At 46.2% G+C, this 26,578-nt stretch overlaps 1 protein-coding gene and 1 long non-coding RNA gene across 4 annotated transcripts in view; one reads left to right on the plus strand and one right to left on the minus strand.

Moving 5' to 3' along the window:
• Window positions 1–21,478, plus strand: part of EPAS1 (endothelial PAS domain protein 1) — a 135,438-nt gene extending 113,960 nt beyond the window's left edge. For all 3 annotated transcript variants that reach the window (XM_083605006.1, XM_083605007.1, XM_083605008.1), the window contains 9 exons: window positions 6,207–6,354; window positions 7,722–7,930; window positions 9,270–9,457; window positions 11,104–11,214; window positions 12,594–13,084; window positions 16,113–16,236; window positions 16,638–16,761; window positions 19,270–19,461; window positions 20,859–21,478. In XM_083605006.1, the coding sequence (XP_083461132.1) occupies window positions 6,207–6,354; window positions 7,722–7,930; window positions 9,270–9,457; window positions 11,104–11,214; window positions 12,594–13,084; window positions 16,113–16,236; window positions 16,638–16,761; window positions 19,270–19,461; window positions 20,859–21,010 (1,739 nt within the window). In that variant the 3' untranslated portion in view covers window positions 21,011–21,478. The remainder of the gene's footprint in view (window positions 1–6,206; window positions 6,355–7,721; window positions 7,931–9,269; window positions 9,458–11,103; window positions 11,215–12,593; window positions 13,085–16,112; window positions 16,237–16,637; window positions 16,762–19,269; window positions 19,462–20,858) is intronic.
• Window positions 471–2,387, minus strand: LOC310758944. Its single transcript, XR_014546120.1, has 2 exons — window positions 2,304–2,387; window positions 471–1,771 (listed from the first exon to the last, which is right to left on the minus strand). It is a non-coding gene; the product is annotated as an uncharacterized lncRNA (long non-coding RNA).
• Window positions 21,479–26,578: the final 5,100 nt, after the last annotated feature.

The raw sequence follows: 26,578 nt of genomic DNA on the forward strand, positions 1-26,578 counted from the left end.
ATGTTTGCAAGGAGTGGGGAAGAGGGAAGAGGGTAGAGAGTGAGGTTTGTGGGTGGCAGGTACAGAAGTCTGGAAATAGTTGTCATGGGGACGGGGGAAGGTCAATGGGGAAGGTCTCTTGCCTCGTGCGAAACTATGCATCCAATAAAACAATCCAAAGTAGTTTAGATGGATTTGAAGAGGGATTAGACAAGTTCAAGAATGAAAGGTCCATCAGTTGCTATTAACCATTATCGCTATATGGAATCTACAAAGGCCACTAAATGCTAATTGTTGGGAGGGGACAATAGGAATAGAAGACTATTTCCCTTGTGGGTTTCTCCAGGGTATGTGGCCAGCTGCTATAGGAGCTAGCAGCAAGAGGGAAAGAAGCATGCATGCACACACATGTATATCTCGCCTTGATACCATATGGAGGGAAGTGGAGTTATTTGTACAAGGGCACATCCTTGTACAAGCATTCCCCCCCCCTATTGTTGAGTTGTTTATGTAGCACATGTTTGCCATTATGTACAATTCGCCAAGTTCAATGGGATTCAGTCCCAGATAAACGTCTGAAGGTCTGCAACCTTTGAACCTTTTCTATGTAGTATGTTTAAAAATTGTTTTCTCTCCACCAACCTTACAAAGTGGCTCTTGAACTACTTTACAGGTGGGAAATCAATGCAGAGAGAGAGAGAGAGAGAGAGAGAGAGAGAGAGAGAGAGAGATAGATTTGTTTGAGGCCAACCTTGTATGTCCATGGACAAGCTGGTCACTAGCACAGAAACTCTAAAAACAATGGAAATTCAATCCTAAAATGCAAGCCGTTCATATTATTATTGCTATATCCCATAGAAAGACTATAATCCTCCATCAATGGGGAAATAATAAAATGATTGTTCACAGGGACGAGGGGGTGGGGAGTGTACAAATTAATGAAAATATCTACATTGCCCATAAACTACACAACCCTCTGCCAAGTTAGAGCTTGCTTCAAGTTTGCAGTCCTGTATTATTGTCTTGCGATGGGGTAATGGCATTGTTCTGAACTAAGCTACAGCATTGTTTGCGTTCTTGGCTTCAGATATAAAAAAATTCTATACACTCCAAGAGACTTAATTGGTAGTCATCAGAGGCGATAATAGGGTTTAATTTGGCAGATTTGGCATAGCTCACTCCCTGCAACCTATGGAGCAGGGAAGAGAGAGAGGGGGAAAGGAAACAAAGGCTTTGTCTTATTGCATAATGTGCCCTGACGATGCGCTGTAGAACTATAGCAAGAGATTAATTATATTCCATCATTAATATTTTAGAATGATTTGGATCTGTTCCTGTTCCCACTGAATCTTGCCATTCATCTCAATGGAGAGCCAGTTGAAATTCTTTAGTAAACTGTTTAACCAAAGACTTCTTTGTGGTCTTTAAACTGTTCAGAATAGCAGTATCTTTTATTTATTTTGTGCATTTAACAAAACATATATGCTGCTTTGTTCCTAAAAATAATAATAATATTGAAGCAATTTAAATAAAGCATTTTAAAACTTTAAAATATTCAAAGCATGGTGGAGATCAACAGTAGCTAAAAAGCCTAGATGGGCTTGCCTAAATAAAACTGTTTAAAACAGGCACTGAAAAGGGCACAGTGAAGTTGCGTGCCTGGTGTCAATAAGCAGGGAGTTCCAAAGTTCAGGTCCTGCAACAATGAAAGATTGATTTTTCTATAAGTGAAGAGGAAAGGAAGGGAATCCATTGACAAATAAAGCCTCCAAATAATAATTAAATGTGGGGACTTACCGTATTTTTCGCTCTATAGGACACACTTTTCCCCCTCCAAAAATTAAGGGGAAATGTGTGCGCGTCCTATGGAGCGAATGCAGGCTCCTTGGCTTCAGCGATAGCAACGCGAAGCCTCTGAAGCACAGAGGGAGTGCTCCCTCCGCGCTTCTTGGCTTTGCGTTGCTTTCGCTGAAGCCTGGAGAGTGAGAGGGGTCGGTGCACACTGACCCCTCTTGCTCTCCAGGCTTCAGGGGTAGCCACCTGAAGCCTTTGGAGCGCAGCGCGAGGTCCCGCTGCGCTCCAAAGGCTTTGGGTTCCTTTTGCTGAAGCCAGGAGAGCAAGACTCTCCTGTCTTCAGCAGAGAAGGAGAGCTGTGCAGCACCCCTTCAGCGAAGCGGGAGGAGAAATGGAAAGGGCTCCATTTCTCCTGCCACTTCAGTGAAGGGGCACTGAGCAGAGAGGGGGAGATTTTTTTTTCCTGTTCTCCCCCTCCTATTGGTCCGGTGCGTCCTATGGTCCGGTGTGTCCTATGGAGTGAAAAATACGGTACTTTCAGGCAGGTGGAAGTCTCTGTTCCTTTTCCTTGCTGCTCAGCTTTCTTAGCCAGAGAGGACAGGTAAAGAGGCAAGGAAGAGGAACTGGGGCAGGGATAGGAAATGGGCCCCTGCTACCGTGTGACCCTCAGCAAGTGCCTAATGATGCTGGGCCCTGATGCTGGGGGACAAAAATGCAACCAGGAGCAGAAATTGCCAACATTCACTTATTTGTCCCATGTCCATGCAGAGATGAACCCAGTGAATTCGATCTGCAAATGATATGTAATTGATTTCGTTTCCCTGCCTGATCTGCATTGCATTTCCTTCTCATTGAAATGAATAGGATGGAATAAGGGAATCAACAGTGTAATGTATGCCAGTATAGTGTCCAGATCAAAGGAAGTAATAGTACCCCTCTATTCTGCCTTGGTGAGACCACACCTGTGTCCAGTTCTGGGCACCACAATTTAAGAAAGATATGGACAAGCTGGAAGGTGTGCAGAGGAAGGTGACCAAAGATATAAAGGGTCTGGAAACCAAGCCTTATGAGGAACAGTCAAGGAAGTTGGGTGTGTTTAGCCTGGAAAAGAGGAGATTGAGAGGAGATATGATAGCCACCTTCAAATATCTCAAGGGCTGTCACAGGAAGATGGAGCAAGCTTGTTTTCTCCTGCTCTGGAGGGCAGAACTCAAACCAGTGGCTTCAAGTTACAAGAAAGGAGCTTCTGACTAAACATCAGGAAGAACGTTTTGACAGTAAGAGCCATTTGACAGTGGAACGGTCTCCCTTGGGAGGCTGTGGACTCTCCTGGCTTGGAGTTTTTAAGCAGAGGTTGGGTGGCCTCTGTCATGGATGCTTTAGCTGAGATTCCTACATTGTGGGGGGTTGGAATAGATGAGCCGGGGGGGCAGGGGTGGTCCTTATAAATCTACAGTTTTGTGTAAGCTTCCTAGGGTGGTTACTGGGTGTGTGTGGCTTTTTTGTATGTTGCATGAAAACATATGAAATGTTCTCTCCCTCCCCCCGCCCCCGTGGTACAGTGTATACCACAGTACAAATGTAAGTACAGGCAGAGGGCCTTCTCGGTAGTGGCACCCGCCCTGTGGACATCCCACCAGATGTCAAAGAAATAAACAACTATCTGACTTTTAGAAGACATCTGAAGGCAGCCCTCTTTAGGGAAGCTTTTAATATTTGATTTTTTAATATTTCGCCCAGAGTGGCTGGGGAAACCCAGCTAGATGGGTGGGGTATAAATATGTTGTTGTTATTATTATTATTATTATTATTATTAGGTAACAAGCGACTGATAAGTCTAAGAATAATACAGTTGATTCAAATAGCTGCTGGAGACACACACACAGTGTTACGTTAAATGAAGAGCACAAGCTACTCTTTGTTGTAACAGAACATAATGTGATTTTATTTTTATTTTTTAATGATGAAAGCAGTAACAAGCTTTTTGATAATGTAACAGGCAACTCTCATTAGGACTCTTCGTTGCAAGTTGATTATTAGGAGGCCCGTATATAATAATGTTTCGCAGACGCTGCAGAACATAATTTTCTAAAACAATCTTCAGACAAAACCTTTTGATATTCCTAACACACGCATGCCACACAAGTAATCTGGTAATCAAAATGTAGTAGTCTAAAGTAAATTAAGAGCAGGGTGATTTTTAATGCAAAACCTTTGCTGACAAGGAAGAGGGTGGCGAAGTAAAATACATCATAGAAGGACTTTGTAGATGACTAATACTGTATACCAAAAATGGACGTTTCTGCATCATAGGAACCCCGTTTGGTTCTGTCACTGTCTCTCAGGGCTTGTCCACACCAGAGAAAAATGTGGAGCTTTCCCCCTTTAAATGCAGGGTTTTAAAAATCCTTTCTGTTTTGCACATTTGGAGGATCAAAAAACCCAGTGTTTGAAGGGGAGAAGGTCTGGACAACACTGGGATGGTGAGAATGTCATGTGGATGCCTCTGTGTTAATGGGGCAACAGGCCACATTTTGCTCTGATGTGGAGTAGCCCTCAACCAGAATCCTAACCCACCATTTCCTACGATGGTACCAGAAGCCAAAGATTTCATGTTCAAGATTCTTATGATAGGGCTGTCGTATGTCCGAAATTTCCCAGACATAACCGGCATTCGCCCGTCGGAAACAGTGCTTGGGTGGAATTTCCGAAAATTGGTTAAAATGTGCAGGAAAATCTGGGGGTGTGGCAATCCATGTTGGAAATGTTGATTTCTTTTGGCGAATCTCCTTAAAAAAAAATAGCTCAAAAACTGTGTCCACATTTTCACTTTTTGAAATATGGCAACCCTACTTTACAAGGCAAGGGACGCAGGTGGCGCTGTGGGTTAAACCACAGAGCCTAGGACTTGCCGATCAGAAGGTCGACGGTTCGAATCCCGTTGCTCGGTCCCTGCTCCTGCCAACCTAGCAGTTCGAAAGCACGTCAAAGTGCAAGTAGATAAATAGGTACCGCTCTGGCGGGAAGGTAAACGGTGTTTCCATGCGCTGCTCTGGTTTGCCAGAAGCGGCTTAGTCATGCTGGCCACATGACCCGGAAGCTGCACGCCGGTTCCCTCAGCCAATAAAGCAAGATGAGCACCGCAACCCCAGAGTCGGCCATGACTGGACCTAATGGTCAGGGGTCCCTTTACCTTTACCTTTACCTTTACTTTACAAGGCAGTCTAAATACAAGCTGGGGCTGGGTGTTTCAAGTCAAACAACCCCTTTGTAGCCCAAATGATGCTTCGTGGAGCGACTGGGAGCTGGGAGGGAGTCGTTGCAATTTAGATAGCACAGACATTTAATCTTCCTACAAAGCATCAAGGGCTTTTTTTATCCACAGACCCGGCTTTTTCAACCCTAACAGCTCCCAAGGCGGTTTACAGCGAATGGCAATTAAAGCAATGTATAGTTAAGGCAATTAGAATGATATAAATCAGTTACAGTGGCAGATGGGCGCCCGTGGTGGGTGGGTGGAGATGATGTCTTTTTTCCTAACCCCCACCAGCCCTCCAGACGTTCTGACTGCTGTGTTGTCCCCTTTGAACATCCTTAATGCAGCAGTTAAGGCAAGCAAAGTGTGCGTCTCTGCCATCACCTCCAGTGGCTTCACAGCACTTTGAAAGCATTACTTTGAGCAGCCACACAGGAAAGGGTAATAGGAGCAGCCAAAGTTAGCAGCTCCTACGGTCTAAATCAGGGGTGGGAATCCATTTTCAATCCAGGGGCCATATTCTGTTCTGGGTAACTTCCCAAGAGTCACATGCTGACTGGGGCCAGAACCAGAGGCCAAAGTGGATGGAGCAAGGAGTGTAGATTTTTCCTTGAAAAGAGTTCACGACTTCCAAGTTACAAGAAAAGAGTTTCCGACTTAAAACATCAGGAGAAGCTTTTTGACAGTAAGAGCTATAGGCCACTGGAACACCATCCTCATTCTGAGAATCAACCCCTCACTGGTTCAGCAGGCATGTTCTAAATAGCGCTTGTCAGCCATGTGGGCGAAAAACTTGCTTTTAATTTAAAAACAAAACAAAACAAAAAACACCCAAAGAAATCACAGGTTATCAGGAATCTCACACCTGCACATATGTGTGTGTTTTTGTGGCACGCTCACAAAATCACAGGATGCAGAAAGCCTTACTTAGATTTGAAAAAGAGTATGAAATGGTACTGGGACAGTTATCTTGGGCTGTTGCAGCAAAAGCAAACCACGAGATACTCTGTAAGACCAACAGAGCTATTGCAGCATGTATTTTTGTAGTTTTAAGTGAGAGGGCTGGGAGTTTTTTTCTGTGAAAGGGGCTATTTATAAAGTCATGTTAATGCACCTGGCAATATTTTGACTTGGTCACTCCTATTTGTTTCCTCCCTTCTCACCCCCCCCCCCAAAGTGTGTGCAAAAGGTCAAGTGGTCACTGGGCAGTACCGCATGCTTGCCAAGCATGGTGGGTACGTGTGGCTAGAGACCCAAGGAACGGTCATCTACAATACACGCAACCTGCAACCTCAGTGCATCATCTGTGTCAACTACGTTCTCAGGTAAGTCTGCCGGAATCCTAAAGTAGGGTTGAGGAACCGCAGGCCCACCAGATGTGCTGATTACAACTCCCCTCGTCCCCAGCCCTTGGTCATGTTGACTGGGGCTCATGGGAGTTGGCATCCAGCAACACCTAGAAGGTCCCCATCCTTGTTCTAAGAGTATTATTATTATTAGGGATGTGGGTGGTGCTGTGGTCTAAACCACTGAGCCTCTTGGGCTTGCCCAAGGTCAGTGGTTCGAATCCCCATGAGGGGTGAGCTCCTGTCGCTCTGTCCCAGCTCCTGACAACCTAGCAGTTTGAAAGCACACCAGCGCAAGTAGATAAATAGGTACCGCTCTGGTGGGAAGGTAAAAGGTATTTCCGTGCGCTCTGGTTTCTGTCACGGTGTCCCGTTGTACCAGAAGCAGTTTAGTCATGCTGGCCTCGTGACCCGGAAAGCTGTCTGTGGCCAAACGCTGGCTCCCTCAGCCTGAAAGCAAGAGGAGCGCTGCACCCCATAGTCGCCTTTGACTGGACTTAAATGCCCAAGGGTCCTTTACCTTTTTACAATGCATCCAGCAATACCTGGAAGGTCCCCATCCTTATTCTAAGATTATTAGTATTATAATATTTGTATACCGCCCTTTATTTGTAGATCTCAGGGCAGTTCACAACATAAAATTACAATATCAAAAACACAAAACACATAGTGAAAATAAGAAGAAAAACAAACCACTAACCCCCTGCTGTATATACTATATCAACCAAAGGGCTGACTGAAGAGGAATGCTTTTGCCTGGCACCTAAAGGTGTATAATGAAGGTGGCAGGCGAGCCTTCCTAGGGAAAGAATTCTACAAACAGGGACCCACTGCAGATAAAGCCCTGTCTTGTGTTGCCACCCTCCAGACCTCTCATGGAGGAGGCACACGAAGAAGGTTCTCAGAAGATGATAGCAGGGTCCAGGTTGGTTCATAAGGAGAGAGGAGGTCCTTGAGGTATTGCAGTCCTGAGCTGTTTAACATAGGTCAGACCTCACACAGGATGTTCAACTGCTAGTTCCTGACCTCAGACCCAACTCTGCTCGCCCAAGAAAAAAGAGGCCCCTCTCAGCTCATAATGTGCATTATGATCCTCTTGGAAGCATCCCTGTGGGAATCTGGTTGCTCCTTTCACCCCCTAAAACTGTCCATTTCCACCAATGGGTAGGCACACAGCCAACTACGTGGCAGTCAGAGCAAAGTGTGTTGTCAGAGGTTGAGCATCTAAATCCAGGTGCCTGCTTGGTAAAATTGAATTTTCGCTTTAATTAATTGAACTGTTTGCTTGTGGACATTCTTCATCGGAGTACAAACTATTCTAAACCACCTGATTTTGTTCTTGTTAGTGAAATAGAGAACAATGATATCGTGTTCTCCATGGATCAGACAGAATCGCTCTTTAAGCCGCACATGATGGCAATGAATCCTATGTTTGATAACGGAGTCCCTGTGGCAGAAAAGAGTGGTTTCTTGTTCACCAAGCTGAAAGAAGAACCTGAAGAACTTGCACAGCTGGCACCAACACCTGGCGATGCTATTATTTCTCTTGACTTTGGTTAGTAATGTTCTGGGGAGGTAAACCACCTTTTCTTCTGTTTTGCACAATAGTTAACCAGTAGGTTATTGGTAGATTGATAGATCTCTCATAAATTGTTACAGTAAGCAAATATTTTAGATGCTCAGCTCAGCTCTATATGGTACTTATTTAACTAATACAAAGAAGCATACTTGGCTGTAGTTTTGTAGCCTAAGAAAATGGATTTAGATTATGGTCGATATTAGCATTCCCCAACTTGGTACCCTGCAAATGTTGTTGGAATCCAACAAACAAGCTGTTGGGAGCCTTGGGACTCCTCTTCTGTTTTCATTTTATATCAAACTTCAGTTCCATGTTACAAATGAGCGTGAGGAACTGTGGTTTGTTCTAACCAGAGTTAATGAAAATAAATTAAAATCAAACCATGAGGAATTGAACCTTGACATCTTTGCCATTCTGTTTCTTCAAAGGCAAACCTACAAACAACCAAGCAGACCCCAGATAGGAGGCTATGTTATGAGCCAAAGCCATTGTGGATATGACTGCATGAATATACTATTGCATGGGCGCAGGTGTCCCTAGTTAACTACATGTGCTCTTTCAGATTTAATGCCTTAAGCACCCGCTTCCTTTTCTGCCATGCACAAAGAATCACCTCTGCAGCAAGCAGACCCTTTGAATTTCCGAAGAGCTGAAATTCACAAGCCTGTGATGTGTGTAATTCATTTAGATCAGGCATGTCCAACAGGTAGATTGTGACCTACTGGTAGATCGTGGGGTGTTCCTGGTAGATCATGGTCAATCTCTAGCTCCTCAGCGATTTTCTCCCCCCCAAAACACACACACACACACACACACACACACAACTTTGCCTTCCTAAATAAAAGCTCAACAATTTTAGCTTCCCAAAAAAGCTCTTTGGTCTATCCAACAACAATGGGTAGATCACTGTCAGTTTTTTTATACTGTGAGTAGATTGCAGTCTATTGGGAGTTGGAAATCCCTGATTTAGATAAAACACTGTGTGGAGATCAGATATAGGAAATATCCCACATCAGCGGGTTAGGAGAGGGAAGTAATGTGAGCAGCCACCGTCAATGAAGAATTATAGACACCAGTATGAGAAAGTCCTTTGTTTGCATAGCGTTGACCTCAGAGAAGCATGAATGACGATCAGATCAGGCTTAACACCTATTTATACTAAACCAAGACTTAGCTGTACTGTCCTTCACGATGTGAGGAGGACCATCACGTCTGATGATTTCAGACTCGTGCAGCTTGTTCTTTTCCCTAAAACGATGTCTTGGGGGTTGCAGGCTGCGCAGATGAGTTGACCTTGCATATCTTTAAATTTCAGGGACGCAAAAGTTTGAGGAAATCTCTTCCTACAACAAAGCTGTGATGACCCCAAACAAGCAGTGGCCTCCGGAAGCGAAGGCTCCAGCTCCGCAAGCTGAGAAGCTGAGTGTGCCGTCCTTTACACTGCCCCAGGTTGCACCTGGCAGCAGCACTCCCAGCGCCAGCAGCAACAGCAGCTGTTCCACTGTAAGGAAGCCCTTTGCACTGAGCGATGACCTTGTTGTTTTCACGCGCAGGGCTGCGGCCAGAATGCATGTTGTGCCTCAGGGCATGTGTGGTTCTTTCATGAGCACCAACAGCGGCCACAATACCAGTTTTGTTGTTTCTTTGTTTTTAAAAAAGGGGAGATTATTTCCAGAAGAGTAGCTGCATTATTCTCCTGTAGCCAAAACCAACAGCAAATGATGACAGTAGAGATTTACTTGGCAAGATCCAACTAGTCCAGCATCCTATTCTCACAATGGCCAACCAGGTGCCCGTGGCAAACCCAAAAGCATGATCCTGTGCTGGGCCCCAGGGGTAATCTGAGTAACGCGGTCCAGGCCGGTCCCAAATCCAAGGGTTCCACAAGGAGTCAATCCGGCAGGGCCAAGGCAGGACACAAGGCAGAAAACCAGGCAAGATCAGGCACAGGATCTCAGGCAGGTTCTGGCAAACAGCAATGTTGCTCCCACAACCTAGGGCGGGGTCCGACAGCCTTTTATCTTTGTCGGGGTAACGGCCGGTCCTGATCCCCCGGCAACTCACCTCCCTGTCTCACCCAAAGGTGAGCACTCCTCCTGCAAGTACTCAGGTCTCTCCTTTCAGACCTCAGTCTCTGCAGCTCGGGAGATGTCGGTGGGTTACTAGACCCAGAGGCCGCCTCAGCCTCTCCTGACCCAACTGGTGGTGGAGCAGCTGTAAGGGATGGCCCAGCTGAAGGCAACGAGGTAATCCCCGCATCTGGAGCCAGGGCAGGCTCAGGCCCCTGACTCGGCCCAGCTGGTGCTTGTTGCAGGGAAACCTGTGCAGACTGGGACTCTTCAGGATCAGGCCCCAGACTAGGTTCAGATGCCACCTGAGGCAAAGCATCCAGTGCGGACTAAGACTCCTCTGGTTCTGAGTCTGAACCCGAGTCCCAGGCCATCACAGATCAGAGTGCAAGAGCACTCTCCCTTCCTGTGGCTTCCAGCAACTGGTATTCAGAAACATACAGCCTCTTAACCATGGAGACAGAGCATAACCGTCCTGGCTAGTAGTCAATGATCTCCTCCTCCTCCATATATTTCTCCAATTCACTTTGAAAGCCATCGAAGTCGGTGGCCATTGCATTGGTGGAGAGGGTTCTTGTGCTCGTCGGCTTCCCACGGGTATCTGGTTGGCCACTGTGAGAACAGGAGGCTGGACTAGACAGGCCATTGGACTCTTCGTATGTTCTTAACATCTCCATCAGGAAAGTGATGCTGTGCACTGAGTACCACCAAGGAGGAGGCCCAGAAGGAGAGAGAGGTGCGCACAGCTTCAAACACCCTTCAGGTGCCTTGGATCAAAGGGCTTTGGATGTGTATGTGTGAGGACTTTGCTCATATTTCCACAGAACACACTGAAATCCCCAAATCCCTTTCCAAATGGGGAACCCATGCACTCCTAGTGCAAACAGGCAGGCGCTGCTTTTTTGACAAGCAGGCCTTGTAAAAAATATCCACTTCCCCACCTGCCTACATGTACTTAAGGCAGTCGTTAGTAGCCAACAAGAAATCAAAGATTTGCTTTTGGTAAAGCTTCCCTGGATGACGAGGCAGGTGGTTATTTGCAGGCCTCTGATAGTCTGCTCTGTCTTTCTCACTCTGCAGCCAAGCAGCCCCGGAGACTATTACACTTCCTTAGACGAAGACCTGAAGATCGAGATGATTGAGAAACTTTTTGCCTTGGACACGGATGCCAAGAATCAGTGCAACTCACAGGTAAGAGAAGCCAGCAGGAAAATGTAACATTATCATCAGTGTGTAGCACACGCATCTCTTTGGCAGCTAATGCTTACTCCTTTGGGCCACCAGCGCTGCAAGAGAACAGAGTGCAGGGGCTGTGTATTGATAGATAAAGCAAGATGTGAAGTAAACCAGCACCATTTTGAACAGGGGGGAAAAGCTCAGAATCCTCAATTAAGGCTGTCTTTTTATTTTTTGTTACATCACATTTGGGCAGCCATAGGCAAACTCCGGCCCTCCAGATGTTTGGGACTACAATTCCCATCATCCCTAGCTAAAAGGACCAGTGGTCAGGGATGATGGGAATTGTAGTCCCAAACATCTGGAGGGCCGGAGTTTGCCTATGCCTGCATTTGAGGAAAGACTGTAGCTCAAAAGCAGAGCAGCCTCAATCCCCACCATCTCCAGGCAGATGAGACTCCTGCCTGAAATCCTGGACAACTGCTTCCTATCAGTTTGTAGACATAACTGAGCTAGAAAACCAATGGTCTGACTCTGTGTAATATGGCAGCTTCTTACTTTCCTGCTCATCAGCGGGAGTAGCCTTCTCCAGCCTGGTTCCTTCCTGATGTTTTGGACTACAACTCCCAGCATGCCTTAGGCTGATGGGAGTTGGATTCAGCCAACATCTGGAAAGCGTCAAGTTGAGGAATAATAATAATAATAATAATAATAATAATAATAATAATAATAATAATAATTTATTATTTATACCCCGCCCATCTGGCTGGGTTTCCCCAGCCACTCTGGGCAGCTTCCAACAAAACACTAAAATACAATAACCTATTAAACATTAAAAGCTTCCCTAAACAGGGCTGCCTTTAGATGTCTTCTAAAAGTCTGGTAGTTGTTTTTCTCTTTGACATCTGGTTGGAGGGCGTTCCACAGGGCGGGTGCCACTACTGAGAAGGCCCTCTGCCTGGTTCCCCGTAACTTGGCTTCTTGCAGTGAGGGAACCGCCAGAAGGCCCTCGGTGCTGGACCTCAGTGTCCAGGTAGAATGATGGAGATGGAGACGCTCCTTCAGGTATACTGGACCGAGGCCGTTTAGGGCTTTAAAGGTCAGCACCAACACTTTGAATTGCGCTCGGAAAAGTACTGGGAGCCAATGTAGGTCTTTCAAGACCGGTGTTATATGGTCTCGGCGGCCGCTCCCAGTCACCAGTCTAGCTGCCGCATTCTGGATTAGTTGTGGTTTCCAGGTCACCTTCAAAGGTAGCCCCACATAGAGGAAGGCAGCACGGCAGTGTTAAAGATTGTTCTAGGAAAGAGGAGGAAAAATGTTTCTTCCAGGATAATTTTTCTTTCGTATTGTTGCAATCACACTGTCTTCCCTGCTCCCTTCTCTCTGTGCAGACTGATTTCAACGAGCTGGACCTTGAAACTTTGGCTCCTTACATTCCGATGGACGGAGAAGATTTCCAACTCAGCCCGATCTGTCAAGAGGAGCGGCCCCTCTCCGAAAGCGCCCAGCTCACTCAGCAGAGCTTGAGCAACATGAGCAACCTCTTCCAGCCCCTTGTTCCTCCCTCGCAGGACCAGTTCTTCCCGGAGAAATACTGCCAGCCGATGTCTAACAAAAACGTCAACATGGGCCAGGGGACTCTGCCACCCCCGTTCCTGAATGGCGGAAGCCAGCCATCCTCTTTGCTGCCCTACTATGCCCAAGCCAGCACTCCTCTGTCTTCAATGGGTGGGAGACCCAACACACAGTGGCCCCCTGACCCACCCTTACAATACGCCCCTACGAAACAGAGAGCGGCGATCAATAAGTGTTCGGGATCCATAGCTAGCTCTCCATCGGGGCCACCGCTGCACCTGCCTGATATGAACTTATATAAGAAAAGGTAACTCGGAGGAAAGAGTGTGTGGATTTAGGTAGCTGGTTTGAGCTCATTCATTCGTTATGTTGAGAAGGTGGAGAACTGGGCCCTTTGTTGCCAGAAACCAGCTCCCCATAGAAAATCCCGAGAGAGTGTGTGAATTACCGTATTTTTCGCCCTATAAGATGCACCCGACCATAGGACGCACCTCGTTTTAGAGGAACAAGGAAAAAAGTTCTCCCCCTCTCTGCTCAGCGCCCCTTCAGCGAAGCGGCAGGAGAAACAGAGCCCCTTCCATTTCTCCTCCCGCTTGGCTGAAGGGGCGCTGCGCAGCTCTCCCTCTCTGCTGAAGCCAGGAGAGTCTTGCTCTCCTGGCTTCAGCAAAAGGAACCTGAAGCCTCCGGAGCGCAGCGGGTGCTCCCACTGTGCTCCGGAGGCTTCAGGCGGCTATCCCTGACGCCTGGAGAGCGAGAGAGGTTGGTGTCCACCCACTCCTCTCACTCTCCAGGCTTCAGCAAAAGCAACACAAAGCCTCCAGAGCGTGGAGGGAGCGCTCCATCTGTGCTTCGGAGGCTTCGTGTTGCTATCGCTGAAGCCAAGGAGCCTGCATTCGCTCCATAGAACACACACACATTTCCCCTTAATTTTTGGAGGGGAAAAAGTGCATCCTATAGAGCGAAAAATACAGTAAATCAAAACCTTAAAACTTGGAGGGGGGGTGGAACAGTCTTGGGGAACCTCCCCCCACCAGCCAGTGGCCAAAAGCAAGCCACTAGGACATCTGTCCAGCCATTTCTGAAAGCCCTGACCAACCTTCGCTTGGTTCCATTTGGACTTGGAACTTTTGAAAGCGTGTCCCTAATGGGTTTCCCTAAACAGAGCCTTAAATCATTAATGACTTTTAATAGACGAGCATGTTCAGAATAAGGTGAAACAGTGACTAGGCTTTCTGTTTTTGGCCCAGAGGCCGAAAGTGGTGGAAATGAAAAGGATTGTCCCAGGAGGAAAAAAAAAAGAAAAAAAATGTTGCCAGCAGATCTGCTTTTCAAAGGGTCGGGAAGAGGTCAGCGTGTCTTCTTGGAGAGATTCTCATAATTTAAAAACCATGTGATTATAGTATGGCTGATTTAAATAAATAAATAAATAAATAAATAAATAATAATAAACCATAGGCATGGGCTAAGATGGGTGGGGAACTGGTGGTTCCCCAAATGCTGCAGGATTGCAGCTCCCATCAGCCTTAGGCAGCATAAAAAAGGTAAAGGGACCCCTGACCATTAGGTCCAGTTGTGGCCGACTCTGGGGTTGCGGCGCTCATCTCGCTTTACTGGCCGAGGGAGCCAACGTACAGCTTCCAGGTCATGTGGCCAGCATGACTAAGCCGCTTCTGGCAAACCAGAGCAGCGCACGGAAACGCCGTTTACCTTCCTGCCGGAGTGGTACCTATTTATCTACTTGCACTTTGACGTGCTTTCGAACTGCTAGGTGGGCAAGAGCAGGGACCGAGCAACGGGAGCTCACCCCGTCGTGGGGATTCGAACCGCCGACCTTCTGATCGGCAAGTCCTAGGCTCTGTGGTTTAACCCATAGCGCCACCCGCGTCCATAGCCAGTGGCAGCATAGCCATGGCCGCATAGCCAGTGGTTAATGGGAATTTTAGTCCCTTCACAGGTCTGCAGGGCCACAGGTCCCAGCCTTAGCCTAAGGGTCTGTGTGCAAGTGCACACTTGCGTTGGCCACTTTAAAAAAAAACAACATTGCAGCCAGCTGGGGATCTTTCACATGTTAACTGCCGCAGTTTAGCTGCTGACGTAATCCAGTACTGCTGCAGCAACATTTGATAGGACAGAATCACGTGGGTGGGGCCAGTTACATAAAGCCGTTCCGCCCAATAGCTGTTCATCTAGGAAGGGAGGGAGATGATCCTATTGGAGGGCTCCACACTCCAGATTCATTACATTTGCTTCCCAGCTTTCCATCGTGGAAGAGCCAGTGTGGTGCAATGGTTCAAGTGTCGGACTAGGACCTGGGAGATCAGGGTTCGAATCCCTGCTCAGCCATGAAGCTCACTGGGTGACCTTGGGCCAGTCACCATCTCTTAGCCTAGCCTACCTCTCAGGGTTGTTGTGAAGATGAAATAGGGAGGAGGAGAACCATGTACACCACCTTGAGAGCAAGATAAAGGTGATATATAAATGTCGTAAATAAATAAACTCAAGGTGGGGGGGTCTACGCGGTTCCCAGATGGCCTCTCATCCAATTGCTGACTGGGCCAGACATGTTTAGCTTCAGCAAAGCGGCCTTGTCTCTTCAAACCATACCCAGGCCATTGACCTCATCTACGACGTTCTAGCCTTCCAAATGTTGTCATAGTGGTGTGGGATGATGCTATTCTCACACTGCCACATGCCACCTTAGCCTGACATGACAGGCCGTAAGGAAAAACAGACTGCTTCTGTTGACCTCGTGCCTCTGCTACCAGCAAGGCATTGTGAATTGTCTACTACAGCACAAAGGGCGAGCAGTGCTTTGGCAACAGATACTGTCTGCAGAAAACAGCTGTGATACACAAAAACAATTAAATAAGTCTCCACGGTCAATCCGCATCCTTCACTCACGCCTAAAGCGTTCTTCCTGTGGGGGAGTGCAGGTTGCTATTGAAGCAGAAAGAATATGCAGCTTGAATAAACTATGCGGGTTGGTATTGGACTTGTCGGTTGTGTATGCTACTGCTGTTCTCTACAGTCCCTGAGTTGTCTCCCAGGGCCAGGCATTTGTGGTCCTCCAGAGGTTGTTGGATGGCTCCACAGTCAGCAGGGACAGTGGCCATTGATGTTGGCAGTCCACCAGCAGCTGGAGAACCACCATCCACATCCTTGCTCAAGTAGGACATCCCAAGTCTTTCCCCAGGAATCCAACAGCAACCTAAGTTAGGAACAAGAGGCCTCTGCAGGTCAGCAAGTCTCACTGTTCTGGTTTGAAGCTTGGCTTGAGGAAAGATCCTTCTCCAGTGTTTTGTTTTTCAAATGCAACAATGGCTTTGTCTTGATAGGTCGCTGGAGTGCCTTGGGCAGCGGGGCATGGATATAAACCCTGCGCGGATTGCTCTTGCCAACAGTTTGAAGCTGAAGAGGCAGCTGGACTATGAAGAGCAAGCCTTTCAACACCTGAATGGGGTAATCTGTCCTTTGCAAAGGCTGCTTAGTGGTAGAGCATTTGCTTAACATGGGGAAGGTCCTGGGTTCAGTCCGCAATATTTCCAGGAATCTGGATTGCTCCCTGGAGATGCTTAATCAGTGTGGCCAGTAATGAGCTAGTTGCTTGTCACCCAAAGGGTGACTTACATCCAAGTGACTTACATCCATGTGTGTCTCTGTGTGTGTTTGTATCATATAACACATTAGTATTCCACACAACATACTGGAAAAAATAAACAACAACAAAAATAGCTCCCCAACAGTGATATAAAACACTGGCAGCATGCTATGGCCTTAAAACAAAAATGAGTTTGTTTTTTTAAACAATATTCTTTTCTTGTCAGGCTTATACCTTCACTTTCCCCTCCCCCCATCTATAGATACAAGGAGAAACTTCTGGCATTAACCCAACACACTTAATGTGGAAAAGGATGAAAATCCTCAGAGGTGAAAATTGTGCATTACTTACAGAGAAGAAGTCGCTCAGCACAAGCGTCCTTAATGGTAAGACCCTTTTTTAAAGAAATGAAAGGTAATTCAGTATAACCAAATGGAGTCACATGGGGTCCACCATGTCACTGTTGGGCAGCTGATGACAGAACACAAAACTTGTCCAGCAGAATCAGTCCCTGCCTTTACATTTCATTTTTGCCACATCTTATGCTCACTGTCTGTTTTTCTGCACTAACTTCAATCTCCTTAAGAAGAGTATTGTGGGATCAGATGGGCAAATGGTCCATCTTTGCCAGCGTACTGTTTTCCCAGGGTGACCAGACCAGCGTGGATTTGATTTAAATCAAATTGATTTAAATCGCTAGTCAGTAAGACCTGATTTAAATCACTAGTCAGTAAGACTTGATTTAAATCATTTTTTTACAGAAAGACTCATTCTTGTTGGTATAAACTTAGTATTTACAACCAGAGGAAGGTTTCATTCTTGGAATAATAAATTTTCAGAGTAGTTTTTACAGTTATATCAAAAATTACTGATTTGGTTATACTATTAGAAATACATAGAGAGATGATTATGAAATAATTGTGAGGTTTAATAAGTTAACTGTTTATATTTGGACAACTTTTCTGCTGTACTTTATTGGAAGGAGAAAAATAATCATTTCCTTAAAAACAATTTAAACAATCTGTTTAACTAAAACAATAGCATTATAGCATATGTACTCATGTTTGTTAACTGATGTGGTTAAACTTTTTTTTAAAAAAAAAATCTTAGACACATGAAAAACTTAAAACAAATCCTTATTTCCTGATGAATAACCTTTGGACTATAATGTAACTTAAATAGAAAACTATTGTCAGAGCTGCCCGAGATCCCAGCTCACAAAGGACCAACGCCGCTTTGTTGTTAAGTACGAAAGTCTTTATTGAAGTTCAGTTTCACTTCCACAGCCGCAGCATACAGCTCTACGTCTCAAACTCTAGACCGCTGAATCTCCGTCTGAATCTCCTCCCCCCAGACACCAGTTTAAGACTCTAGCTTTGCTCCACCTCTTCCTCTGCTCTTTCCTCCTCTGGTTCCGCCTGTCCATGGGGGTCTCGCCCTTTCTAGACTCTTCTGACGCTGAATCCCCTGAGTCTTCCCCCTCCCTCCGGCGGGCTTTAGGAGCTGGTTCCCAATCCGGGTCTCCTGCTGTCCCTCGCGCCTGTACATTTGAACTTGGCGCGCGCGCCCAGCCGGCAACTTTCCTCCTGACCGTTTCACTGCTGCTGTCACTGCTTCCCCCTTCGGGGAGGCTAGCTGCAACTGACCTCCCCTCCGTTCCCCCACTCTCCGATGGAGGTGTGGTCAGCCCTGACTCATCTTCTCTCACCGCTGGAGGAGACACTGCCCCTGACACATGTGACTCTTCCCCCCCACTACGCTCTGGTGGGGAAACTGGTCCTGATCCCCCGCTGCTGCTTTGGGGGTCCCCGCTGGCTCCTTGTTTCTGGTGCGTCCCCCCTGGGACCCCCCTTGCCCTGACCATCGGCGCCCCCTTCTGGGAATCTTCTGATTCGCTGGAGAAGCTCATGGAATCTCTCGGGTCACTGTCATACTCCCCTACGCTGCCCTCGGATTCTTCCCCTTCGCTCTCCATTTCCTCTCTCCCCTGTGCTCCTGCTCCCGAGCCCCTGACATCTATCTTTAGAAATATCCCCCCCCCAAAAAAAGCATTTTATTTTAAAAATCCAATTTAAAAAATCTGATCTTTTTTAAAAAAAATTTTTTTTTAAAGTCATTTATTTATATCCACCCTGAGCCAGACCTCTGGGAAGCTCACAAGTACAGCATGACTTGCAGCCTCCAGTGGCACCTGTCATGAGTGAATGTGAATCACCATCATACATCCATAGATACAACTGCCTGAGATTATACGGCAGTTCTTTGGGGAAGGGCTGCAGCCCAGCTTCAGGGCACCTGCTTTGAAAGCAGGAGGTCCTGGGCTTCACCTCCCAGCATATCCAGGTTGAGATGAGAATGCCCCCCCCCCCCGCCAGAAACCCTGGAGAGCCAATCAGGGTCAACAGTACTGAAGTAGAGTTAGCAGGTGTGTTTTGTTTTAACTTGAAAATGGCTGCTGGAAACCCTTATATTCCGCCAGGCTATGCAGGCAGTTCAGAACAAATCTGTCCACAATGGTTAATTGATGTATGGGGTTTTTGTTTTGTTTTTTTACTTATTTTATATGTTTCCACTGTATGGTCGTACGTATGTTTTTGGTAAGCCACTCTGAAATCTTCTATGGAATAGCACTGTAAGAACATTTTAATAAAAAAATCATCGTCATTATTATTACAATTCATTACATGCCCTAAGGTACTGTTTGGATTACAACACTAATATTGACGTGCAATATTCCACAATATCGAAACAGCCTAAGCAGGCAGATGCGCATGCCAGTGTCAGCCTGCTCTCTTGACTCCTGGACAAACGTGGGAGAAAATCTTGTGTCCGGAATTGTGTTTCTAAAAGCGGACATCCTTTTTGAAGCCCCATTTTTTGCTTTTGATTTGCAGATGAGTTCCTTTGCAATCCGCAAAGAGGACCAGGCCAACCCCCTATGAATATGGGGCAGCAGCAACTGCAGCCACGGCATCCGCCGGCCTCTTTGAGAAACTCTGCCAACATCCCCAAAGCTGCCTTCTCCCCACACTTTTACTGCCCCCCTTATCAGGACTTCAGTGTGCCACAAGGTCATAGGATGTCAGGTGAGTTCTGTCGCAAACAATAACACGAACTTGGAGGGGCTGTTTTCCAATGGGCGGCAGGGGGGTGGGTGGGGAAGAGACCAGTGGTTGCAGGCAGGAGCTCACCTAAGGCTTGGTTTATGACACTTGCCTGGCCCTGATCTTGATCAGACCCTGGCCCGCCCCCCAATAAAGGGTAAAGATAAAGGGGCCCCTGACCGTTAGGTCCAGTCGCGGACAACTCTGGAGTTGCGGTGCTCATCTCGCTTTACTGGCCGAGGGAGCTGGCATACAGCTTCCAGGTCATGTGGCCAGCATAACTAAGCCGCTTCTGGCAAACCAGAGCGGCGCATGGAAACACCATTTACCTTCCCGCCGGAGCAGTACCTATTTATCTACTTGCACTTCGGGCTTTTGAACTGCTAGGTTGGCAGGAGCAGGGACCGAGCAACGGGAGCTCACCCCGTCGCGGGGATTTGAACCGCCGACCTTCTGATCAGCAAGCCCTAGGCTCTGTGGTTTATCCCACAGCGCCACCTGCGTCCCTCCCGCCCCCCAATACCATTTAGTAAATAGATAAATGAAGCCAAGCATGCCCGCTCCAGACGCATAATTGACATGGTATCTAGGTGGACCCTCAACTGCAGTGCTCAGAGACTGTGGAACTCTCTTGTGTTTTTCTTTCTCTGGTGGGCATTTGGTTTCTTCCCTGTTCGCCTTTCATGACTCAGCAAAGACTATTGAAATGCCTTCAATACGAGTGCCCAGCCCCATCCCTGCACTGAAGCCTGAAGTTTAGACAAGACTGCTTGGTTCTGTTGCCTTATTTTTGTTTGTCCTGCTCAAACTGATGTGTTGTTCTTGTTGGACACTTGCAATTTTCTCATTGAAGCGGTGTGTTATTTTTCTCATATAATAATAATAATAATAATAATAATAATAATAATAATAATAATTTATTATTTATACCTCACCCATCTGGCTGGGTCCCCCTAGCCACTCTGGGCGGCTTCCAACAGAACACTAAAATACAATTAAACATTAAACATTAAAAGCTTCCCTAAACAGGGCTGACTTTAGATGTCTTCTAAAAGTTTGGTAGTTATTTTTCTCTTTGACATCTGGTGGCAGGGTGTTCCACAGGGCGGGCGCCACTAACAAGAAGGCCCTCTGCCTGGTTCCCCGTAACTTGGCTTCTCGCAGTGAGGGAACCGCCAGAAGGTGCTGGACCTCAGTGTCTGGGTAGAACAATGGGGGTGGAGACGCTCCTTCAGGTATACTGGACCGAGGCCACTTAGGGCTCAAAGGGGATGTATGGTGTTTTCTTCTTGTGCACTGCCCTTTCCAGGCAGAAATCTTAAGCCTGAACCGAAATAAATAAATGAAGGCCACTCAACATCTAAATCTTCTCATTTCAGGAGTGACAAGTCGCCTGCTCGGCTCATCCTTGGAACCTTATTTGTTGCCGGAACTGACCCGATATGACTGTGAGGTTAACGTCCCAGTTCTCGGGAGTTCAACGCTCCTGCAAGGCAGCGATTTGCTCCGAGCTCTCGACCAGGCGACCTGAAGCAGCCTTTCAGCATTCCCTGGCCTATACCGTCCAAAAACAAACAAAAACAAACCAGCTGCAGTTTTTAAATCTATTTTTGCAAGTAGACAATTTCTAATACTGATTACACTTTTACAAGATTTTACTTAACTATTGAACTTGTCCACGTCACCAAATAGTGGCCTTTCTGTGAAGTTACTCACTTTCCTTATTTGCATTAAAAAAAAAAAAAGTATGCATCTACTGTATTTCCAAACCCCTTCTATTTCGATAAGACGTTCCTTAGAAAATTTATATTATATGATTCCCCACCGCTGTGTAATTTATGTGTTCTGAAACTTCCTCATTATTCATGCTAATAAAAGAAGAAGAAGCTGCGGTGTGCTCGCTCGCGCCTCTATGTCATACTTTGGCTCCGTTTATTGCAAAGGTTTATTTTATTTTATTGCCAAAGATAAGTGAAATAAACAAATCTGATGAAATGCACTTGTTGCCCTACCCCTAGTTTTTCCTCTGCATTTTCTAACATGGGGGAAAAAAACAATAATCACAGATTATGGCCTTTTAACAATTAAAAAAAAAAAAAAAGCTAGCGATGAAACGTCCATAATTCTAACACACCCAACGTCAGCTTTCGTGTTGGTTGGTCCTTGCCAAGTTGCAAATTACAGCCTTTCCCCTTACGCTTAGGTCACAAATCTAAAACCTGGGGCTGTGTTTTTGTCCGAGGCAGGACTAACCTAGCCATACAGGGCTAATCCAAGGCAGGGCTAATCCAAGTAGTAGACTGAATAATGAAACGAGGGAAATCTGAGCCTTGTGGCTGAGTGCCTTCTGTGGCACTGCAAAGTGATCTTAGTGTGCATCTCTCAGATCATGCAATGTAGCCGCCTGTCTTGCGTTGGCCTTGGATTTGAGGATTGGTGGGGTTTTTTCTTTTTTCTTTTTTTTTGCATATGGAAGAGCCAAAGCTATCAGGCAAATAACTGCCAATGGGTTTTGTTTTGTTTTTAGCAACATCGAGGTGCCTTTCCTACCAGACCTTACCCAACTCCCAGGATAAACTCAACGTTTCCTTAATTAAACAAGCAGGGTGGCGTGCCTGCTGTCTTAGATTCAGAGCACGGTACTGCGAAAGAATCCCAAGACAGCCAACTGCCATCGCATTTAGGTCAGTGTCGCCCTCCTCAGGAACCAGCCTGGCAAAGTGAGGAATTTAGGAGCGGATGGCAATTGGGGACAACTGAGAGAAAGCAGAGAGGGTGTCGCTGCACAATTTGAAATACGTGGGGCGGGGAAGGAATTCAACCCATCTTGTGTGTATTAATTCTCCATATATATATTTTTTACACAAAGTGTAACTGACTGATCCTTTTTCTCTGGGTTAAATGTTTATCATATATTGGTACTTTGTTATACCTGTTTAGACACTGATGCAGAACCATGAGTTTTCTTCTTGGGAACCGTTTTACTTAGATCTGGTAGAGTTTTCTTACGCTGTTGCTGATGTTGCAGGATTTGTCCAAAGGCTGTTACTAAAACTGCTAATTCCTAGCTAAGTTGGGGGCTGGCATTCATCCCCGCCACCTCCAGCTAGTTAGCCGCATTCTTTCTCTGCACTACTGAATTTTTGCTGAAAAAAAGTAAACTAAATATATATTTGCTTGCCTACTTGTTACACTGGGGGAAATCAATGTTTTTAGGCTCTGGAGCGGCTGAGTGGGAAGGTGTTTGTTGTCTTTTTAGTTTACTTTTTAATTGTTGATAGCCTTTCAAGTGCAAATGATTTTTCTGTAGGTCATCGAAACGGCAATCTGAACTTTTCAGAAATGCCATTAAACAAAAACAAACCAATGTTGGTGCTCAGGAATTTATTTAAAATGGAAGGAGTCTCTGAAAGACCCGTTGCCTTTGCTGGGCAAACAGGCACACTCATATATTCAATCCAGCAATAACAGAAGCTCAAGGAATTGTGGGATGCAGATTTTAAAAATATTTATTAAAGCCTTCGAGCTTCAGTGAGAAAGGCCAGGTTGGAAGGACTTAGGGACAAATTCAGGGCGACAGAAAATAATGGTGATATTAGGCGTTATGCTTTATTTACCCAGATAAATGTACCTGGGGCAAATCAGCATAGATTTATAAGAGCCTGTGGATTCCCTTACAAACAAGAACCATTTATGTCTCCTCCTGAACATAGTTCCAGTTCAGAGAAAGTTACTTATAACTAAGGCCCGCTGAAATCAATAGGACTCAAAATGGAGCTAAACCATCCCACAAGTGCCATTAATTTCCACAGGACTAGAGCACAACTAATATTCTTAGGGTGGGCTTCATAAGCACATGTGTTCGGCTGTGTGCCCCACTGTACATTTAAAGCACATTGATCCCCCCAAAGAATCCCGGGAACCATCATTTACCCCTCACAAAGCTACCATTCCCAGAACCCTTAAAGTACAGTTCACGTGAATCTTTGGGGGAAGCCATGAGCTTTAAATGTATGGCGAATACACGGCCTCAGTCATTAAAGGCGCTCTTCAGAGTCTTAGTCCATTGCAACCTTAACAGCAATGTTATTACTGTTATAACAGCTCCCGTTCTAGATTGCAAACCTTGACTTCTACAGAGCTGTGTCGGAGTGCCATATGTTTTGCAATGCATATATGGAGCCCTTGCAAAGCTGCCCTTCCCCATTATTTTTGCTGAAGAGGGAAGGTCTGAACACACATCCCTTGGTCCACTGAAGTGGACATGGAGGTTACTGGAGGTGCACAGAACCCATAAGGAATTGTTTTGGCACTGGCTTTGCCCATCCAAGCCCAATAATTTTAGCTCGCTCCTTTGGCGATGCCGTACCCCACTGAAAGCCCAGTTTTGACATAATGTTCATGATCCAGTCAAAATGAAGCACTTCACATTCAAAGTGATTTCACTGAGAGGGTGTTAGCCTTTCTTGTTGAAAATAAATGGAGGGGAAAGTGCTTGACTCTTAAATGAATTGTGCCTGATTTGTTGAGGATCCTCCAAGGCAGGCATCCCCAACCTGTGGCCCTCCAGATGTTTTGGCCTACAACTCCCATCATCCCTAGCTAACAGGATCGGTGGTCAGAGATGATGGGAATTGTAGTCCAAAACATCTGGAGGGCCAAAGGTTGGGGATGCCTGCTCCAAGGGAAAGTAGCCATTATTTAGGAAAGATTTGTGAGCAAATATGCTCAGGAATCTAGACTGCTCAGGGATCCATCCTGCAAAACCTACATACCGTATTTTTCCCTCTATAACACGCAGATTTTTTCTCCTAAAAAGGAAGGGGAAATGTCTGTGCGTGTTATTGAGCGAATGTGTGGTCCCTGGAGCCAAATGGCAAAAAAAATCAGGCAAAAATCAAATCGCGCGTCTCGGAGAAGGGAAACCTGAAAAGAGGAAGTGGCTGCTTTCCTGCATTCTGCCTCAGGGTCTTACTGCCCACCCGCCTCTGTTTCCTTGCTGTGTTTGCTCAAACGTAACAAAGAGCAGGGAAAGCCCCTCCCCTCCAGGCAAGCAGAGGGGAAAGCAGAGTGTCGTCTCTGTGCTCCGGTGCTGCTGAAAACATGCAGGAGGGAGAGAGAGAGAGAGAGAGAGAGAGAGAGAGCGAGCTGGCTGGCTTGGGTGGGTAGGTGAGGGAAAACTTTTGCCTTCCTTTCCTCCCTCCCGTTATACCCCTCTCCTGCATTCTTAGCCAGCTGCTTCTCTGCACACCCCTCTCGTGCTCCTTGTCCATTCTGTATTTTTCCTTCCTTCCCCACTTAAAATGTGGTTTAAAAGCATGGATCCACATGGATCCTCAGGATCTTTGCATTGGGTCACCCCAAATTCACCATCAGATCACATAGCATGTCCATGGCTACAGCCTGCCCCCCAAAAATCACACACGCACTGTTGCCTGGGGCTGCAATGGTGCAAAATGTGGTTAAAAAGCATGGATCCACATGGATCCTCAGGATCTTTGCATTGGGTCACCCCAAATTCACCATCAGATCACATAGCATGTCCATGGCTACAGCCTGCCCCCCCCCAAATCACGCACCCACTGTTGCCTGGGGCTGCAATGGTGCAAAAACGTGGTTACAAAACATGGATCCTCAGGATCTTTGCATTGGGTCACCCCAAATTCACCATCAGAGCACATAGCATGTCCATGGCTACAGCCTGCCCCCCCCCAAAATCACACACCCACTGTTGCCTGGGGCTGCAATGGTGCAAAAACGTGGTTACAAAGCATGGATCCACAGGGATTCTCAGGATTTTTGCATTGGGTCACCCCAAATTCACCATCAGATCACATGTCTGTGGCCACAGCATGAAGCACAAAAATGATACATCCACTGTTTCATTCAGAATGTTTTTTCCCTTGTTTTCCTCCTCTAAAAACGATGTGCGTGTTATGGTCAGGTGCGTGTTATCGAGCGAAAAATACGGTATATATATTTCTCGCTTTCACTTACATGATGAAGGGGGAAAGGAAAATCCAAACTTCTTTAAAGATTGCATTTGGGATTCCCTTCCGGCCTGATCCTCTCTGCTGGGTTACAGAACAGCTGTCAGGGAATGATCATGGTTAGTGCCCTTGGAGCTTTTGTAGTCTTCAGTGGCTACAACCCCCCCCCCCTCAAAAGAAAGGGATCTGGTGGAACAGCTCCTCCTATGAAACTCTCCTCTGTGCTCTGTCCCACTGCCACCAGGGAGAGTGGCATCAGTGAGAGAAATCCCACTGGTGCAGAGGGAAAGCCTTGCCAAAAAGCCCTACTCAACGCATGCAATTTAGCGGTGGACCTTGGATGAATCAGCCAGGCCTTGTGCCGACTTAATATTCCACCTGTGCTACATTGCACAAAGCTCGGGAGCAGTTTTCTATCTGAAGTACATTTTTTTTAAGCAAAATAGTACGGCCCACAATATTTAAAGGACTTTAGGTTTTTGTTTTTTGTTTTTTAAGGACATGATTCAGCCAGTATTAAGCACCTGTGAATATAGCTGACACATATATCATCAAATCGCACTCATAGGCTGCATCTTCTGGTTGAGTGTAATACCATCAGTAGCAGATCCGAGTTTGCTTCTGGGAGATGTGTGAATTGGCTCTTTGCTGTGTGTAACTGGCTGGATGATGGCCTGAACTGTCTTAATGGGAAAAAAATGGTAGCTAAGCCCTAGAAAGAAGCATAAATTAAGAGCGTCACCACCAGGCTGCCAACCTTGAGCAGTTTGCTTTAAAGTAATCCCATTCACGTTCAGTAGCAGTTCTGGAGTAAGTGGTCTGAAGCCTGTGGCTGCAGCAAAGCAGGTCTTTAAAGTGGTAATGATTCGTGTGCTTGAAGGGTTAATCATGCTTAAATATTGCTATTATATTTTTAATCTCTGTTTGTAGTTTCAGCATTAAGATGTTGTACCCTAACCATTTACTAAAAACACACTGTGCGGGTGGGGAGGGAGGGAGGGGAAGGGGGTAAAAGAAAATCTGTGCTTAAAATATTAACCGTAACTATTGTCGTAATTATTTCATGCTCTCTCTATTGTTGAATTTCTTATTTATAATCTTGTAACTGT

Source organism: Podarcis filfolensis (assembly GCF_964270895.1).
Source record: "Podarcis filfolensis genome assembly, chromosome: 3".
NCBI lineage: Eukaryota > Metazoa > Chordata > Lepidosauria > Squamata > Lacertidae > Podarcis > Podarcis filfolensis.